Source organism: Alligator mississippiensis, chromosome 12 (assembly GCF_030867095.1).
Source record: "Alligator mississippiensis isolate rAllMis1 chromosome 12, rAllMis1, whole genome shotgun sequence".
NCBI lineage: Eukaryota > Metazoa > Chordata > Crocodylia > Alligatoridae > Alligator > Alligator mississippiensis.
This window is the reverse complement of record NC_081835.1, coordinates 39,519,960-39,539,380: the sequence shown is the minus strand read 5'-3', so window position 1 is coordinate 39,539,380 and position 19,421 is coordinate 39,519,960. Positions and strand designations below refer to the sequence as shown.

The window sequence follows — 19,421 nt, the reverse complement described above, 5'->3', positions numbered from 1 at the left end:
TCTAGCCTAAATCTACTTTGCTGAAACATCAAAACACTGGTACACATCCTGCTCTCTGCAGGAACAGAGAAGGATGCTGTTCTTTATAGCAGCCTTTCAGATATTTGAAGACTATTATCATGTCTCCCTTTTGAGTCCTGTAGTCAATGGATCAAGAGAGCTGAAATCCTCAAGCTTGATCAAGGTCTAAAAGTGCTAGATTGCATCAGCAACCCCCCATGAAAGTGAAAAGAGGCACTAGCAGTGGTGAGGAGCAGAAAGCCCCAGTGGCAGAGGCAAGAGAAAAGATTTGGGTTAGCAGTTACACTTGCCCCACTCCACTAGATACCAAATTCACTCTGTGTGCAACAAGGAGAGAATATTCACTGATTGTAATAAAAACTATTAATACCTGGTGGATGTGGTTGCTAAATGTTAAGGTTCTCCCCCATTACTCCTCCCTGGTTGTTTGGTTTTGTCCTAATTTCCCCCCTTTCATTCATTACTGCTTGTGAGTGGTGGAGTTTGTTTACACTGAAACACACAGGTAGCACTTCTTTTCCCAGATGTCTGGATGGGGGCTTGAACCAAGATGTGTATAAAGCCCCTAAATTTGAACCTGGCCTAGCAGAAGGGTTACAAAGCAATACAATAAAACCCCCTTTTTCTCATCTCTGTCTCTGACAAAGGGAAGCACTAAAGGGCATTTGCTCCAGGGCACTCTACAAAGCACATAAGCTAACTAGAACCTTTCCCTTTCCAGATTAGATGACCGTGTGCTGCCTGCTCAGTGTCCCAGCCCTTCTCTACTCTAGGCTTAGCCCCCCAAGAGTGGAGTGGAGGGAGCAGAGGAAGGGGCAGCAATGTTAGCTCCTGCCTGGCTGATAAATCATGAAAATATTTTCTCCTGTTTCTTTCTCGCTTTCAGTGGAAGTGCACATGCCATCACTACAGAGTTCTTGATTTCTTCCATAACAGAGCTGTCAAATTCATCTGGCACTCTGGGCCAAATCTGGACCGGGGGCTTATCGCTGAGGCTGCCAACAGTACAGAAGTTAATGACAAGGCTGACAGAACCACTGTGGCAGTGAGAGTAGTCAAGGAGTTAACGCAGGCCACTATCACACGCTACCTCTCATGTATTGTGGGAACCCTGCGGCAGAGAAGTGACAGGGGTTGAGCGGCATTAAATCCTTGAATGCTGCTGCCGACACAGTGGTTCTGGCAGTCAAACAGAGAAGTCCTGCAAACCAGATCTGGAGGGGAGTCTGTGATCTAGTGTTAACTCTTTCATTGCTGGAGCCAAAGCAAGAAGCCCTGCGGGCCAGATGGCCTCTCTGCAGGTCAGACCTGGACTTCAGGCCGTATATTTGATTAGCCCACCCTATATCCTACTCCCTTGTATTACGGATTCCTCCAATACACTTAAAATGTTATCAAGTCATTGACCCACATTACAGAAGTAGAATTTTGATTATACTTCAGGATTTTTTTTTTGTTGCTGCTGCTAGAGAAAGCTCATTCACTGTCAGAATCATTTAAAAGCAAATATAGTCACCTTGCCAAAAAAGCACAAGAGAAGTCAAGAATTAGTATATCTAGTGATTTTCATTCTTCCGGAACAGCATTTCCCAACTTTTTCTGTCCCGTGGCACACTTACAAAGCCTTTTTCATTCCATAGCACACCAACAAGGGGGGAGGGGGGGGGGGCGGGAGGCGGCAAGCAGCCAGATGTGGAGGAGGGGAGGTGGCAGCAAGTGGCTGGATGCAGGGGGGGCAGTGTGGCAAGCATCCATACGCAGAGCAGGAAGGGGGGTGGCAAGTGGTTGGACGCAGAGTGGGGGGGAGGGGTATCGGCACAAGGCTGGCCGGGGTGGCAGCACTGGCTGTAGCCACACACCCCAAGATTTCGCGGCATACCTGGACATGTCCGAAGGCACATGGCCATGGCACAGTGGTTGGGAAACGCTGTTCTGGAAGATCCTCCGCTGAATCAAGCAAGCATAGGCAACAGCAGCAAAAACTTCTTCCCATAGCAAATGACTAATGTGATTCAAGTAGAGCAGCACAAGGAATGAAGATACCATTTCAAAGACTTTCAAAATTCTGAAATGTATTTTTGTTCAAATGTTCAGCAAAACATTTAATAAGAAACATGAATTGGGTTTCACTTTTATATAGAAGTTAATATACATTTTTAAAAATGGCAACAAAAAGGTTTTTTTAAACAAACAAAAATCAAATTTTTGTTCTAAAATATGTTGGAACAGGTATTTGTCCAAAGCAAAATTTCAGTGAAATAAGATGATATCACAAAGTGCTCTGATTTCAGTGGAACCACATTTTTCAATGGAAAACCGTTCTATTCAAAGTTCTTCCAAATAGCTCCAGATTCAAATTTATATTTTGGTTTTATTTCTCTTCCAGTGGATTGAGATGGCCTCAGATAAATCTCAAATTCTGTCATTTCCTTCCATTCATAAAGTAGGAATTACACTTATCTCATGGTTAGTCCAGCTTTTCAGAGTCTCTTGAAACACATGTGATACCAGGTATAATCATTACTATCCTAAAAAGCCAGATGTTACTCTTCCTCTAAAGCACAGCTATTTCTAGTGACACATGGTTTGCATGACATTTGGAAGATTCTTGGAAATTAGTTTATAGAATCATAAGACTTAATGATCCAATAGGTTGCTGAGAATGGAGCTGGCTTTGTGGGAGCCCAGCTTGCACATTGGTATGTCAGGTCTCAAAGAAAGCAGAACCAAAATGGGTCATAACTAAGAGATTCATGATTCTGTTGGCAAAACATTTTTCCTCCTAGTCAGCACTGAATCAACACCCAAACAAAGTGGCAGAAATAACCACTCAGAATGGTACCTTTTAAATGGAAACATGGAAACTGGGCCTTGAGCACTTCTGGTTAGGGATGTTAAATTCACTACCTTTGCCAAGTTTCATCTTAGATCATTACATTACACTTCACTGAATTCTAGCACAGGTTTAGTGACGCTTCTTCTCAGAATTCATTATGTAGTTTTACTGTAAGCTGTTGAATAGCAGCCACACTTTACCTCAGAGGAGATCCAGCTGACTATTACATTATACAAATGAGGGCTGTCAATTAATCGGCATTAACGTGCACAATTAACGCAAGAACCAATTAACATGTTATTCTTTTTAACACATTAATCATGAACATGGTTTTGGAGCCCATGCCCAGGCTGCCCTGCAACTCCTCTCCACCACCATCACTACCGCTTCTGGGCTGACCAGTGGGGCAGCGGCAGCAGTGCAGAGGAGCCACAGGGCAGCCCAGGTGCAGGGTCCAGGCAGCTGCGGCAGGAAGGTGAGAAGGGGGACCACACTCCCCCACAAACTAGAGGTGCACCAATATATCAGTGCCATATCAAGATGCTGTGAGCAGGCATGCAGCCACAGCATGCACATGGACAGGAATGCAGCCCAGTGGCATGTAGAGCAGAGCAGTGCCCAGCAAGTAAGTCTTTGGAAGAGAAGGGCAGGAGAAGAGGGAAGGAGTAGGGCTGGGGGGGGGGGGGGGTTCAGATCAAGGCTCCCATGGTGAGGGAGGGAGGGAGGGAGGGAGTGAGGCAGGGGCTGGGGTGAATGGGACCCCGGGGTGGGGGCAAAGAGTGGGACAGAGCCACAGGTGGCTCATCCAGGGGCTTGATAGGGGGGTGGTTCCCTGCTGCTGCACAAACCCCCGAGGAAGGCATGTGACCCTCAGATTTGTGCATGGAGCAGAGGCAGGCTGTCCGCTGCAGGCTGAGCCTCTGCGCATTGCTGCCTTTGCCCTGGAAGCCACGTAATGCCATGTTGTACCTCCTGCCACCGGGTGGGCAGAAGACACGGCACAACCAGAGTGCGGCTCCCAGAGTATAAGGGTAACACTGGCATGTAAGGGGAAAATTAAGAAGGTCAAAGCATAATTTGAGATACAACTGATGAGGGACATAAAAGGCAATAAAAAGGGATTCTGCAAGTATGTCTAAAGTAAGGAGAAGACCAAAGAAACCATAGGTCCCTCACAGAATGCAGAAGGTAATCTAATTAAGGATGATACAGAGAAGATTGGTGTATTTAATGCCTTTTTTAATTCAATTTTCACGAACAGGGTGCAGTTGGAAGCAAAGATAAGGAAGGAGACAAACAGCCTAGAATAATAAAAGAACAGGTTAGAGGTTACTTAGAGATGCCTCATGCTTTCAGATCAGCAGAGCTGGATGGGACGCACCCTAGGTACTGAAGAAATTTGCAGAGGTAATCCTAGGGCTACTGACTACCTTTGAGAACATATAGAGGTCAGATGAGGTCCTGGATGAATGGAAAAGGGAAAACAGTTTCATTTTTTTTTAAGAAAAGGAAGAAAGATCCAGGGAATTACAGACTAGTCAACATAAGTTGCCTGGAAAGATCAGCCAACAAGTCCTAGAATCTGCAGTGAAGCACCTATCAGATCAGGTACAGTCAGCATGGATTTACTAAGAGCAAGTCACTAGGCAACCTGATTTTCTTCTATGATAAGGCAGCAGGCTCTGTGGATAGGGGGAGAGCACTGAATGTGACATACTTTGACTTTAGCAAAGCAAAGCTTCGACACTGTCTTCCACAACAGTCTCATTAACAAGCTAATGAAATAAAGACAAGATTGGGGTGGTCAATTATTTGGGCCCAGGGCCAACATAGGGAATTTTGATGAGTTGTCGTGGGCCAGGTCAGCACTACCCCTCCCCACCGCCTCTGCAACAGCCCACCAAAACTTTCTCTGTGGGATGGGGATGCAGGCAGGAGGGAAGTGATGTTCAGAAGAGAGATAGGCAGGAGAGACCCGGATCAAGGGTTGGGGTCATGCAGTGGCCCACACCCATGTAGGTGTGGGGAGCTGCCTGGGCACTAGGTCCTGGAAGCTGGCCAGGGATGAGGAGAGGCAGGAGGGGGCAAGGGAGTGCATGTAGCAGAGCTCACTCAGCCAGGTCTCATCCACAGTGGTGCTCTGCATGGGGCTGATCCCTGGCTGCTCCACACCATACTCCAGCCTGTGCCCACCGGCCTGACCCCAGTCAATGCACACAGCTTCTGGTGGGGCTGCTCCTGGTGCAGCTGCAGCTACCTGGGTGCTGCTCTGCTCCCCTCACCTCCAGCAACTGCTCCTTCTGCTCCTGCCCCTGGCTGGAAGGAAGCTTCAGCCGAGCAACTCCAGCCCAGTGTGCAGGGCTCTGGCTCCAGCTCCCTTCTACTCACTCCACCCACTTAAGCCGGAACCCAACCTTGCTCTCTACATGGAGCCGAAGGAAGAGCCCATCCAGTTTTCAAAGCCTTTGGAAGATTCACAGTTTCCCTTTGCAGGTAACCTAGTATTGCCAGTGACCCCTGCAGGGTGCAAGACGACTTGGGTGGGGGGAATGAGTGAAGGGCAGAGGTATTGTCAGTTTTGCACTGACACCTGCTGGGTGGGTGGGTGGATTGATTTCACCCACCTCCGAGTCCTGACTTTCTCTCTGCCTGGTTCCTTCCAGCTCAGACTCGATCGGGTCCCTTTTGCACCATGTGTGTTATAGAGGGGTCAATGTGAAACTAACAATACCTCCCCCCTTCCAGGCATCTGGCAGAGCAGCTGGCTCTGATTGCTATCTTGTGCCCCACAGGGGTCACTGGCAGCACAAGGTTATCTGCAAAGGGAAACTTTGTGAATCCCTCAAAGACTTTGCAAGCTGGACAGGAGTGTTCTTCGGCTCCATAAAGAGAGCACAGCTGTGTTCTGGCAGAGGACGGCAGAGCGGGTGGAAGGCAGGTGGGAGCTGGAGCCAGAGCCCTGCACACTAGGGCAGAAGCTGCCTGGCTGAAGCATCCTCCCAGCCAGGAATGGAACAGCAGGAGGAGAAGCCATTGGAGGGAAGAGCGGAGAAGAATCCAGGTGGCTGCAACCGCAATGGGAGCAGGCCCACCTGAAGCTGTGTGCGATGGGCTGGGCTGAGAGCACAGCACAGCACGAGTTGCCCCAGGCTGGACTTGACCCCATGCAGAGCATGGCAGGGGCAACCACAGGCCTAAATCAAATCAATTGGCAGGCACCTGCTGCAAACCAGATCCAATCAATTGGCAGGCCAAATCCAGCCCATGAGTTATATTTTGCCCACTCTTGGCCTAGATGAACATTTTGTATGGTGGTTACATAACTTGTTGGATCACTGTACTCAAAAAATAGTCATCAGTGGCTCAATGTCTCGCTGGGAAGAGGTATGAAGTGGGATTGCCCAGGGGTCTGTCCTGGGTCTGGTACTGTGCAATATTTTCATTATTTGGATGATGGGACTGAGTGCATGCTTAGCAAATTTGGGGATGACACCAATTTGGGTGGAACTGCAGACACTAAGGGGGGGGGGGGCAGGGCTAGGATCCACTTGAAGAAACTGGAAAAATGGTCCCCAATCAATAAGATGAGATTCAACAAGGACAAGTGCAATGTTGTGCACTTTGGACAGAATAACAACATGCACAAATACAGACTGGGAATGACTGGCTAGGCTGCACTACTGCAAAGAAGGACCTGGGGATACAGTAGTAGACCATAAGCTGAATATGAGCCAACAATGTGCTCTTGTTGCAGAAAAAGCCTGGGTTGTCTTAAACAGGAGTGTCACTTGCAAATAAAGGGAAGTGATTTTTCTGCTCTACTTGGCATTGGTGAGGCCTCACCTGGAGTACCTCACTCTCCAGTTTTGGGCCCCACACTTCAAGAAAAATGTGGACAGATTGAAAAGCGTCCAGCAGAGAGCAACAAAAATGATTAGGGGACTGTGAAGCAAGACTTAAAAGGAAAGGCTAAAAGAGCAAGGGTTATTTAGTTTAAGAAGACTGAGGGAGGATTTGATAAGTCTTCAAGTACCTGAAAGGTGATTATAGGGAGGATGGAGAGGGGCCTTTCACTGTGACCATGGGACACAGGACTAGGAGCAATGACCTCTAACTTCATCAGACAAAAATTTAGCCTGGAGATTAGGAAAAACTTTTTGGACTATTAAGGTTGTCTAGCTCTAGAACAGTCTACCTAAAAAAAATTGGGAAAATCTCCATCCTTGGACGTTTTCAAGGGCAGGTTGGACATGCACTTGGTTTAGTCACGAACAATCCTGCCTTGAGGAGGGGGCTAGACTAGATGACCTTGTGAGGTTCCTCCCTGCCCTTAATCAAAGCCTCATGGACCACAATGCAACCTTATCAAGCTACTTTGTACTGGAGACACTGTATTATCTATAAACTAACTTGCCATGTCCCCAGATTTACAGTTTAGGAACCACTGGATTACATGTCTATTAGTTTTACTAAGTGAATTTGCATAAAAACAAAAAAAAAAAGCAAAAAAGCAAACAAAGAAAAAAAACTCAGAGACAAAATATACCCAGAACACATCTAATTTACAAGAAGAATACTGACACTCAGCCGAAGTCCATAGAGCTTTTATCTCCAAATTACTTTGCCAAACATTTCAACAGACACCAGGAAAATTAATCGAACCCAGAAAAAGAGTGTAAATTTAAAGAAACAAAAAGCTTACAGGGGAATTATCAGGTGACCAGGAGATGAAGAGCCATTCAAAGCCTTGTGCATTCTGACTATCAAAGCGGTACAGGATGTAACATGGTTGCTGTTCATCCAGCAATGGCAGCACAAAGGAGTCATAGTCCTTATCCCAGAACCGAGACAATTCTTTGTAGGCTCCCAGCACTAGCTGTTCTGTAAAAGATGGAAAAATGACATGATAAGGGTTAGAACAGGTCATCTGGTTGTTTAGATTATTTTTCAATGCTGCACTCAGATTCTGAGGACCTGGCTTCTGTTCTCCCACCTTAGACTTTAGGAGAATTTGGGGGGGGGGGGGGGGTGACTCTAGCTGCTAATCCTTTCTGTACAGTCACAGCCCACAGGAGGTGAAGGGGATTAGCGAGGGTACAATATCATCAAGCCTATCAAAAGATGGTGTGGCTTGGTCTATCACAGGGGTAGCCAACCTGCAGTACAAGCAGCAAAGGCAACCTCTGTGTGTGGTACACAGAAGACTGGTGAAGAGACAGGCAGCACAGAGGCAGGTAGGGCAGGAAGCAGAAAGCAAAGCAGCAATTTGACAGGGAGCACGTGGCTGGAAGCAGAAAGAGCAACAGATCAGGCACGGGAGGGGGACAGAAGTGGCTCTTGGGGAGGATGCAGGCTAATCTGTGGCATGGCTACCTGAAACGTTGGCCCCCATTGGTGCATCATATGCTCTGATTTCTGAATGTAGCTGGATATTATGGTATACATTCTAACCAATACAAGGACTGTACGGTTCAGGAGTTACAGCTCAAAAGACAAGTATGTGTTAAATTGGGATGCCACTGCTAACACTCCTGTGCTTTAATAAGGATCTCAAAATAGTCATTTCTCAGCATTGCCTACTATTGTCAAAGGAATCTCCTGAACAAATGGGTGTTGCACTTCAACATGCTGGAGGCACAGTTGCACAGCTGCCTCCTTCCAAAGACCCTCTCCATTCCAAGATGCAGATCTCATGAGGCACATTAAAGCCGTGATTCTCAACTAAGGTGCCAAGGCAATCTGGGGTGCCACCAGATATTTTGGAGATAAGAAACTCCCAGCCCTGGCCCTGTGACCATGGAGCTACAGCTGGGAGATAAGAATCACCAAACCTCCATTCCCCCATCGTAAAGCGAGAGCTGGAAGCTCCCTGCTGCCAGGACAGAGGGAAGATTGTCCCTGCCTAGGCTCTGGTGGCAGAGCCTGCCACAGTAGCAGACAGCTTCTGGGGGCAGGGAGCAATCTCCCACCACCCGCTGCCAGGAACACATTTGCTCCCAGTCAGTTGTCTACACATGCTGTACTGTGCGGCAAGTAAATTTCCTACCTGTATGTGCAGGTAGCAAATTTACACGTGATTAGAGCAACTTACTATGCAGTAAGTGTCTGCACATGTAGATGGTGACGCTTACTGTGCAGTAATTAGCTCTAATCTCAAGTAAAACATCTCAGGTAGATGCATGCTTGTACAGGAGCTGTTCCCAAGATGGCTTGAAAATCTGTTTTCCTTCCCTTCCATTGCTATGGCCTGAATTAGGGAAGCTTCAGGAACATGCTGGTGAACATGCTTTCTTGTTTTCAAAATAGGCTGGGTGACAGCATATGAAGCATTCTGGATTGAAGAAATGTTTCAAAAGTACTAATCCTTAGAGAACTACACACATTACCAGTGTCGGAATGTCCTATTTTGGGAGTGGTTACTAAGTGTATTATCTATTTTGGTTTCAAATTAAATAGAACATCTGTTACTACAATTGCATTTTGGCTTCTCCCTCAGGGTATCGCTGGATTTAACTGTTTACTGAGGTGCAATGCCAATGATCATCACATTAATGCATGAAGGATCCTGGCCAAATCGGGGAACTAGGAGGGTAGACTAAGGAAGTGGGAACAACAAGGGAACACAATATTCAGAAAGACACTGCTGATTTTAATTTGTGGCAATTAATATATTAAAAATTCCAGACTGAGCTCCATTTACCTAGAACAGGGTACAAATTTTGAATGTATTTTTAAATTTCCATTTTTAGAAGTTAATTTTTTTCCACTTGATTTTAGAAGGCTCCCCTGAGCATCTCCAAAGCAAGATTCAGACAAGCAACCACTCTCTCCCATCCTTTCCTTTTGCCAGTGTGCAGTCCCTCATGTTCACCACTGTCTCTGCTGTTCTTGACCAAAACTCTCTTGCAGGGATTAGATTAGGGTATGCATGTTAACTTCCCCAGCAGTGCAGGATTTGATCTCCTTCCTGCTCCTACAAAGTAGCCAGTTAGGTAAATAAAGGGGCTGCTGCAGATATAGTGTACTTGATCTTCAGTAAAGCTCTTGACAAAGTCCCACATGATCTTCTTGTAAACAAATTGCAGGGCTGTGGACTAGACCAAACTACTACACATGGACAGACAACTGGTTTATCAGCTGCAAGCAAGTGGATCCATGTCAGAATGGCAGAAGGTTTCAAGTATAGCCCCACAGGGATCAATCCTGGGTCCAGTGCTGTTCAACATGTTTATTAATTATTTGGATGCCAGAATAGGGAGCTTCCTGAGAAAATGTGACAACAAGAAATTGACAGAGTAAAGCAGTGGAATAGATTGCCTAGGGAAGTTACTATTTCAGTCGGAGGGCCACTTACCAAAGTTTGGCAAGCTGTCAAGGGCCACATGGGTAGCCCCACCCCTTGACAGATGCCCCACCTGCTGATCACTATCTTGAGACCAGAACTCTTGCCCCCTAACCCCCAACCTTTGCCACCAGAAGTCCTTCCCCTTCCCCCCGGAAGTACTCCTTTTAGCAAGAGGGTTTGCTACCTTGGAACCAGAAAAATACCAAATTATATTCTAAAAATCAAACATCTACAACATTCATTAATTTGATTTAAAAAAAATATTGTTGTCCTGATTTACTTGTGTTTGTATAGTGTACATAGAAGCATTTGCACAAGAGCTTAAAATTAAGTCTTACTCTTGTATATTGGGAAAGGCAGGGGTATAGGTAGATGGGCATAGGTTTGTGGGGGACTGTGGATATGGTGTGGGGTGAGGGAGCATGTATGTACGTGTGTGTGGACATGTGGGGTGTGGATGGGTATGGGGTTTGTGGAGGTCTGTGAGTGTGTAGGGGGAGGGTGACTGAGGAGGGTTATGGCCTGTGTGGAGGGGAGGGTGGCTGGAGTGTATGAGGTGGTGTAGGGGTCTGTATGTATGGCAGTGCAACGGGGGTGTAGGCACACGTGTATGGTGGGTTGTGCAGGTGCTTCAAAACACACATGTGCTGTCTCCCTCCCTCTTTGTATACACACACACACACACACACACACTCTCCCTCCCTCATTGCGCAAACACACACACACACACACACACTCCCACTCCCTCACTGCACACACACACACGCCCTCCCTCACTGCACACACACTCCCCTCCCTCCCTCATTGCACACACACATTCTCCCTTCATCTCTCATTGCACTCATGCACTTCCCCTCCCTCATTGCACACACTCCCACGCCCTCACTGCAGACTCCCCCTCCCTCCCTCACTGCATGCACACACATACTCTCCCTGCCTCACTACGTGTGCGCGCGCGCATACACACACACACACACACACACACACACACAGAGTCCTTGCCTTGCTACATGCGCACGTGTGCAGTTCCTCTCTCACTGCATGCGCACGCGCGGTCCCTGCTTCACTACATGCGTGCATGCACACGTACACACAGTCCTTGCCTCACTGCATGCGCACGCATACACTTACCTGCCTTATCGCATGCATGTGTGCACATACCCCCTGCCTCACTGCACGCGCGCGCGCACGCACACACACACACACACACACACTGTCCTTGCCTCACTACATGTGCGCGTGCACACATACACACACACACTGTCCCTCTCTCATTCATTGCATGCTCTCTCTCTCTCGAGCAGACATGCAGGAGTGCAGTGACAGCTGAGCGTGAGCGCAGGGCCCGCACCAGTGCCTAGAGTAGGGGCCCGGGCCGGCAGGGGCTGTATGGAGCCAGGCCAGGCTGCACCAGCAGGGAGAGGGGGAAGTGGACCCAGCTTCATAGAGCCCCTGCTTGCCCAGGCCCCGCGGGAGCTCTTCTCGCCCCACTCTGGGCACTGACATGGGCCTGGCACTCCCACCCAGCTGTCACTGCATGCCCGCTTGCTGCCACTTACTCACCTGCCTGCCACCATTTCCCTGTTTTCCTGCCCCCCCGCCAACCAGCCAGTCACTCCAGCACCACGCAGTTCCCACCTGGACTGCCGGGACCACAGGACTCAGCAAGGGCCCGGTGGTCACCTGTGGTGCTCCCCTTCCTCCCTTCTTAGCTCAATGTTCTGGAAGGAGGCAGAAGCCCCATGGTCGCCAGGCCAGAGGCCTCTGACGCTTCTGGCTAGGGGTGGGCCCAGACAGACTCTGCTGATGTGGCTGCTGGATCCTGCCCCCCCCCCCCCCGGTCCTGATGACAACTTCCTCTGGATCCTACTGCCGCTGGAACCATGTCATCTTTGATAGACAGCCAGAGGCAGATAATACTGGCCCACAGGCTGTATTTTCCACCCCCCATTATAGAATATTCTTTATTGGGGGCATGCAAGAAAAGGTTGAATAAGCATTCACCACAAATGATTTTAAGAGTAGCAAAGCCTGAACTGTCTATGAAAAGCAACAGTTGGAAACTCAAGGGATCCACCTACACCTATTACTTAGAGATTGTGAGAAAATTCCTTCAGCCCAGAGTAGGTAGCAATTGGAGTGGACCATGTCAGTAGCAGAAAAATGAAGCAGAACTTCATGCCTGGCTTGGTTCTAAAAGAAGATTAAAGCAGCTGGGATAAGTTTATGAGTGACTGGATAAGGTGACTGTCGCAGGGCACCTTAGTGCCTGCTCCTAAGAGAGGAGAAACTGCCAGGGAGAGAGCCCTGGCAGAACCAAGTGAGCACAGCTGCGGGTTGCCGGAGCAACCAAGCGGAGCCAGCTGCCTGTAGGGGGCAGGGCCTGGCCCTTATAAAGCCCAGGGCTGAGGCCAGGCTGGAAGTTCTCTGCCAGCAGCCGGAGAGGCAGGAGCTCCCTTGGCCGAGATATGGGAAGGAGCCTAAGTTGCAAGTACAGCTCATGATAGCCCTGGAGGCTTGAGCTATGATGATGAGTTATGGCCATGCGGCTTGCATTTGTGTTACAGCCTAGGGGCTTGTGGTTTTGCTTTGTGTTTGTGTTATTACACCCGGAGGCTTGGGTGAGGCTGTAGGGGTTGGAGGAGGCCTCAATCACAGGGACCCCAGAGAGTGTGGGGTGCCCTAGCGCCAGGAGGGCGCATTATTGTTCATAGCGCCAGGGAAGGCGCAGCTCGCACGCCACTGCGTGAGCAGCTGGCGGCGAGGAGCGCGGCCAGTGGGTCGCGGGCGCAACCCATAGGTTGCAGACGGGGACCTAGACCCCGGATTCCGTGTGGGGGAACATAGACCCCGAAGACGCAGCTCGCACGCCACTGCGCGAGCAGCTGGCGGCGAGGAGCGCGGCCAGTGGGTCGCGGGCGCAACCCGTAGGTTGCGGACAGAGACCGAGACCCCGGATTGCGTGTGGGGGGAACATAGCCCCCCGGCCCCAGGAAAGGGGCGGTATTACTGAGTAGCCCAGTGTGGGCACGGCGAGCCCCAGAGAAGGGGGGGAGCACCATACTGAGCAGCCCTAGAAAGCGGGGCCATACTGAGTAGCCCAGTGTGGGCACGGCGAGCCCCCAGAGAGGGGGAACGCCCTTGTACGTTATTGAGTAGCCCAGTGTGGGCACGGCGAGCCCCCAGAGAGGGGGAACGCCCTTGTACATTATTGAGTAGCCCAGTGTGGGCACGGCGAGCCCCAGAGAAGGGGAACGCCATTGTGTTTTATTGAGTAGCCCAGCGTGGGCGCGGCGAGCCACCAGAGAGGGGGAACGCCCTTGTACGTTATTGAGTAGCCCAGTGTGGGCGCAGCGAGCCCCGGAGAAGGGGAATGCCATTGTGTTTTATTGAGTAGCCCAGTGTGGGCGCGAGACCCCAGAGAGGGGGAACGCCATTGTGTTTTATTGAGTAGCCCAGTGTGGGCGCGGCGAGCCCCCAGAGAGGGGGAACGCCCTTGTACGTTATTGAGTAGCCCAGTGTGGGCGCACGGGCATAGCGAGCCCGGCCGCAGGCTAGTGCGGCAATCCCCCTCAGACCAAGGCAGGGCGCTGCGGTTGCCCCTGAGAAGACAGGGAGTAGCAGCACGGGGAGCCAGAGTCAGGGAGGGTATCCGTGCGGTTGGCCCATAGGACCGGAGGCCCGCTAGAGAGTCCCGGAGCGGAACCACACTGGCAGGGGAGGCCCAGAGTGGGCCAGACGAGAGTCCCAGCAAGAGGCTGGGCATAAGAGAGGGAGCCCAGGGTGGGCCACAGTAGAGAGACAGACCGGACAACGTCCTTTACATCTGCGAGGCTTGGGGCGTGGTATTAGGGGCTGGTAGGAGCCACGCATAGCCCATAAGGCTAGGGCGCTTGGGTAGCGCCCATTGTACGGGGAGACCCACGAGGGGTCCAGGAGCTGACAGGCCCGAGGAAACACAAGGGAGCCTCTCTATTACATATTACATCAAGACGTGGCAGGCGAGAATGGAGGGTGCCCTCGGGCCAGAGTAGCACGGTGAGAGGGCCTCAAGGAGATCACGGCCCTCCGTGAGGACCCCGCCGTGACAGTGACAGAAAGGGCAGTTCTGGACCTCCAATCAGCATGCACAATACATGGAATTAATTGTTAGTGGGCCCCAGGTTGCAGTATAAAGTGAAGGGCATTTGTTATTCCATGCTTTTGAACTTTGCTGGTTGCCACATGGAGCCAGGGAAGAACTTTTCCCCTCCTGTTGCTACAGGCATTAGGCTTTTTCTTCACTTTCCTCAGAAGCATTAGGTGTTAGCTGTAGCCGAGGTTAGGGATTGACAGGGGTATACTGGTGCTCCTCCCAGGACTTTAAAAAACAAAATAACAAACAAACAAACCACAGGTTCCTGGCTAGAGCATCTTGCTCCTCCAATCAGTCAGACTGATAGTTATATTTGGGATTGGAAGGAATTTTACCCTGCATTTAGACTGGCATGGGCTCTGAGGGTTTTTGTCTTCTGTGATGGGGAACATGGTCCTCCTCCTTGGATCTCTTGAGCATAATATAACAACTACTTCCCGTCATTGCAGTGGTAGGACATTGACAACGCCCTCACCACTCTGCTTTACCTGTGGCAAGTTTGGCAAGTTTTTCAAGAAGGTTGTTCTCAAAGTTTCTAGGAATAGGTTAGAGAGAAACTAGTATAGGATGGTTCAGACAGGGATGATCTTGTCTTTAACAGAAGGTTTTGGCTAAATGATCTCCTGAGATCTCCTTTTGGTCCTACTTTTTTATGATTCTAGGATAGTGATGGCATCCTATTTGTGCACCAAACAGTGCAATTGATCACCTGCAAATAATAGTTAGCTCCCTACGAATTGCTGATAACTGCACAGCATGAGATACAATACTCATATAATCCCTTTGTCACAGTAATCTTACATAAATAATATTCAGATAGCTGTGTGTTTTTTCAGAGAGACAATGGCCCTTCAACTATCTGTACCAGCTACAGCAGGAGACACCAAACATTATGAAGAAATTCCATGTGAGTGCAGAAGAATGCAGGTCCTAAAAGGCTGAAAAGAACGGTACCAGATCAATTCTTTCGTTCTTCAATGAACAGAGGAAGGGAAGGCCCAAGCTTCATAAGTGGGACTGGTTCAACCTCCCTGCTGCCTGTGGGAGGTGGGCAGGAGCAAATGAGCCCCATTTTCCCCAGAATATTTGGGGCATCAAGGACCAGGAGTGGACATGGAAGAGTTGGGGGCGGGGGGGGGCGGGGCTCAGTCATGCTGAGGACCCCTAGCCTTGAGGATAAAGGGGTGGCATGTACTGGACTGTGGCTGGACAGTAGACTGTTTCATACTGACAAGGCAATGGAGAGAATATACTGGTGGCTACAAGTAAAACACCTATCCCAGGTATCTCATCTGTTTCTTTACATGAACACTTTTGTCATGTTTTCAGAAACTTCCCCTGCTCCTTCCACAAGTCAGTTTCTGAAAACAGGACAAAAGCATTATTTTGAAGAAATCAATGGGATACCCAAAATGGGTGTTTAAAGCAAGACTCTCCCAGCAAAAATGGGACATATGGTCACTGAGGAGTCTCTTACAGCAGCAAAATGCTAGAGTCTCAGGTAAAATCAAGTGACCCCTTCAAACAACCAACGAAGGTCCTAAGTGGAGGAAGGAAGGAGAGCATCAGAATAAGGACAACAGACTTCAGAAAAGCAGACTTTAACAAACTCAGGGAACTGGTGGACAGGATCTCCTGGGAGTTAAGTCTGAAGGGAAAAGAACCGCAGGAGAGCTTGCTGTACTTTAATTATACCTTTTAAAAGGGTACAGGAGCAAGCTATCCCATTGCAACAGAAAAGCAGGAAGTGCAACAGGAGACCAACCTGGTTAGACAGCAATCTTTTCAATGAACTGCAACTCAAAAAGAAATCCTATAAAGAACTGGAAACTGTCATAGTAGTATGGAAGAGTACAAGACCACTATATGAACATGCAGGGAGAAAATTAGGAAGGTCAAGACACAATTTGAGATACAGCTGGCAAAGGACATAAAAGATAACACAAGATAACAAAAAGGGATTCTACTACAAGCACATCGGAGGAACACCAGAGAAACCATAATTCATTTACTGAATGCAGAAGGCAATCTAGTTATGGAGAATGCAGAGAAGGTGGACTTATTTAAATGCCTTTTTTACTTCAGTTTTCACAAACAGGGACAGCTAGCAAATGACAAATGTAGAGAAAAAAACTGAAAGTTACATAAGCTGAATATGAGTCAGTGTGCTTTTGTTGCAAAACGAGCCAACGGCTTTTTATTAGAATGGGAGAGGCTTTTCTCTGTGGCTGTAGAGCACAGAACTAGGAGAAATGGTCTCAAGCAACAGCAGAGGAAATGTAGGTTGGACATTAGGAGGAACTTTCTGATTATGCAGGGTGGCCAAGCAATGGAATAGGCTTCCTAGAGAAGTTGTAGAACCTACATCCCTGGAAATGTTCACAAGTAGGTTGGACAGACACTTGGCTGGAATGGTTTAAGACAGGGTTGATCCTAAGGTCCCTTCCAGCTCTACTTTCCTATGATCTACTAGACCAGGGCTATTCAACTCGCAGCCCACAGACCAAGAGGTTAAATTGTAGCCAGCCTACATGTTCCTGTCTGGGTGCCACTTCCCCACAACCACCACCGCTCCGGCTGCTGCTGCTATTGTCAAGGTCTCCAGGCTCCCTTCTCCCTCTTCCAGCTTCAGCTCTCTGCCACAACCCTTGTGTGCAATGAATTATAGAGAAATAGGACTGGAAGGGACCTCTAGAAATCATCTAGTCTAACCCCTGCCCAAAGCAGGATCATCCCTATTCAAACTATTCTATAAAAATCCATTGTCTAACTTCCTTGTAAAACTGCACAGTCAACCCAGACACACACAAGACATAACACCCTAGTCTCTGTGGTGGGAGAAACCTCCCTAAGGTTCGTTGTCTAGCTGTAATTTGACTGACAGACAACGCGGGTAAAGAAAGACAGCTGTTTATTTGCTCGAGCAAAGACCGTAAAGCCAGCAAAAGGCAAAATGGCCCCCCCTCAAGGGTGAAGCGATCTTTTATACTTATTATAACAAGGCAAGACTACACGGTTAACAAAAAGCAATACTTGGGTGGTGCTTTACAAATTTTTGTAACAGCATATTTCTATTAAGCTGAGCTAGCACTTTTTAAAAGCTAAAAGTTAAGTAACAGTAACATTATAATATGTTAGCAAAACCTTACACAGTAGTAGATACTTCTCAAGGACGCAACCAGTGCACCCAGAACAATGGTTTCCCTGTCTTATCTTACTTCTTGCTGTAGCTGATTTTTCAGCACACAGACACAGATCCACTTTTTAACTCAGAAAATGCTTGATACAGTTAAAATGATTATATGACACAAGCAAAGGCTTAGCTATCATTCTGCCTTGTGCTCAGCTGCATTGCTAGGCCACAGGTCATGCCTTGTATTTAGCTGTAAAGCTAATACTTTTTAATAATCCAAATTATTGTAAACCTAACAGTATGCTATCAGAAAACTATTCTATTTCAGGGTAATAACAAACCTGCGCACTACATCTCCCAGACTTAAAGTAGGGGGACCACAACAGCCAACATCTGGCTGCTACAAAGATTATTAAAATACACTTAAGATATCTAAGAAAGGAGGGCCATGCCCCTGCTACAGAGGAAGGCAAAATCTACCACAGTCCATAGTAATTTGACCATGGGGTAAAAACTTCCCTGATCCCAGTTATGGGGATTGATCCGATCCCGAGAGAAAAGGCAAGACCCTCTAGATAGGAATCTACAGTTTTAAGTCCCAGCAGGAACACTGGCACACCCGTCACAATCCCCATCCTTGGTTGCAGCCCACATCCAATACTTCTGAGGAAGGCTTAAAAAACAACAACAAACAAACAAGCAACCAACAAAGCCCAGAAGCATGGGAAATACCCACAGCAGAACACAGGCCAAGAACGTCCTGACCAATGCCTGTTTCAACTTCTTGGACACCTCTAACACTAGAGACTCCACAACTTCCCAAGGCAGTCTATTCCACTGCCTCACTGTTCTAATTGAAGTTTCTTCTGATATCTAATCTAAACTACTTTGCTACAACTGCAAGGCACTGCTCTGCATCCAACTCTCTGCAGCGAGAAAAGGCATTTTTCCTCTTCTTTATAGTAGCTCAAAGGGACTCTGGGAAGCTGGCATGGTGCAGGAAGCAAGAGAAAGGCAAAGGTACACCATGTGGCCCCCAGATGTTGGACAGCCCTGTACTAGACCATTGACAGTGTTGGCAGTGCCTTTTTGCAGGGGGTGCACGTGCCCCCGCATGCACCCCCTACGCATCGCCGCTGGAACTAATTTTTCTAATCTGGCCCGCTTGCCAGGGTTGAGCACCTCTGATCTAAGATTTTGCAGAACTTTCGTTTTTTCATACACTTCCACTTTCTAGCCTGGCATACAAGAACCCTATTTGCATTTGCCCTCTGGGACCAAATTATGCTTAAATGTCATGACACTATGCTGCAATATTTGCAACTCTGTGACACCAAAGATGGTAATAAAGCAAAGGAATGATGCATCATTCATTTATATTCAGCAACCTGGGGACAGGGGATTTCTGTAGATTGGACAGCTGGTTCATCACATTTGCTAGTTTTTCCAAAATCATGGACAGATTTGCATTCATTGTGCAGTTAAGTTGATATGCTCAGAGCTCCTACTCTCCAGCTGCTTACAAATCAACATGAAACAAAACACAGTGCTTGATATAACCAGGCTCTTGTCATTTTTATGTGAACCTCTATATCTGATCTCAGAGAGACCAATAGATCTGCTTCTTCACAGCATTCTACCAAGACTGCCAGAAGCAAGGCATCATCATGTGCAGGAACTAAAACAGAGCTACTACTTCTACAAAGAACACAGATTTGCCTGATCTGAAGGCTTGTCAGGTTTGGGCCCAAGTGATTTTTGTTAAAGAAACAGCAGACTATCATTTCAATACTTCCTCTCCTGTATTGATTTTCTCCAGCTGCTAAAGAGCATGGGAGTTTTGTGGCTGATGGTGGTGGTTCATCGCAACAGTGTCAGGTGTTACTTCTGGAGCCAGCAACCAAAGCAAGAAGGAAACTGCACTTCATTAGAAAGCATGCAAGTCTGCCAC

The 19,421-nt window shown here is 48.1% G+C and overlaps 1 protein-coding gene across 1 annotated transcript in view; it reads right to left on the bottom strand.

The window, feature by feature from the left end:
* TWF2 (twinfilin actin binding protein 2) overlaps positions 1–19,421 on the bottom strand; it is a 113,612-nt gene that overhangs the window by 46,040 nt on the left and 48,151 nt on the right. The window contains exon 3 of the mRNA XM_006270362.4: positions 7,560–7,738. Coding sequence (XP_006270424.1) covers positions 7,560–7,738 — 179 coding nt within the window. The remainder of the gene's footprint in view (positions 1–7,559; positions 7,739–19,421) is intronic.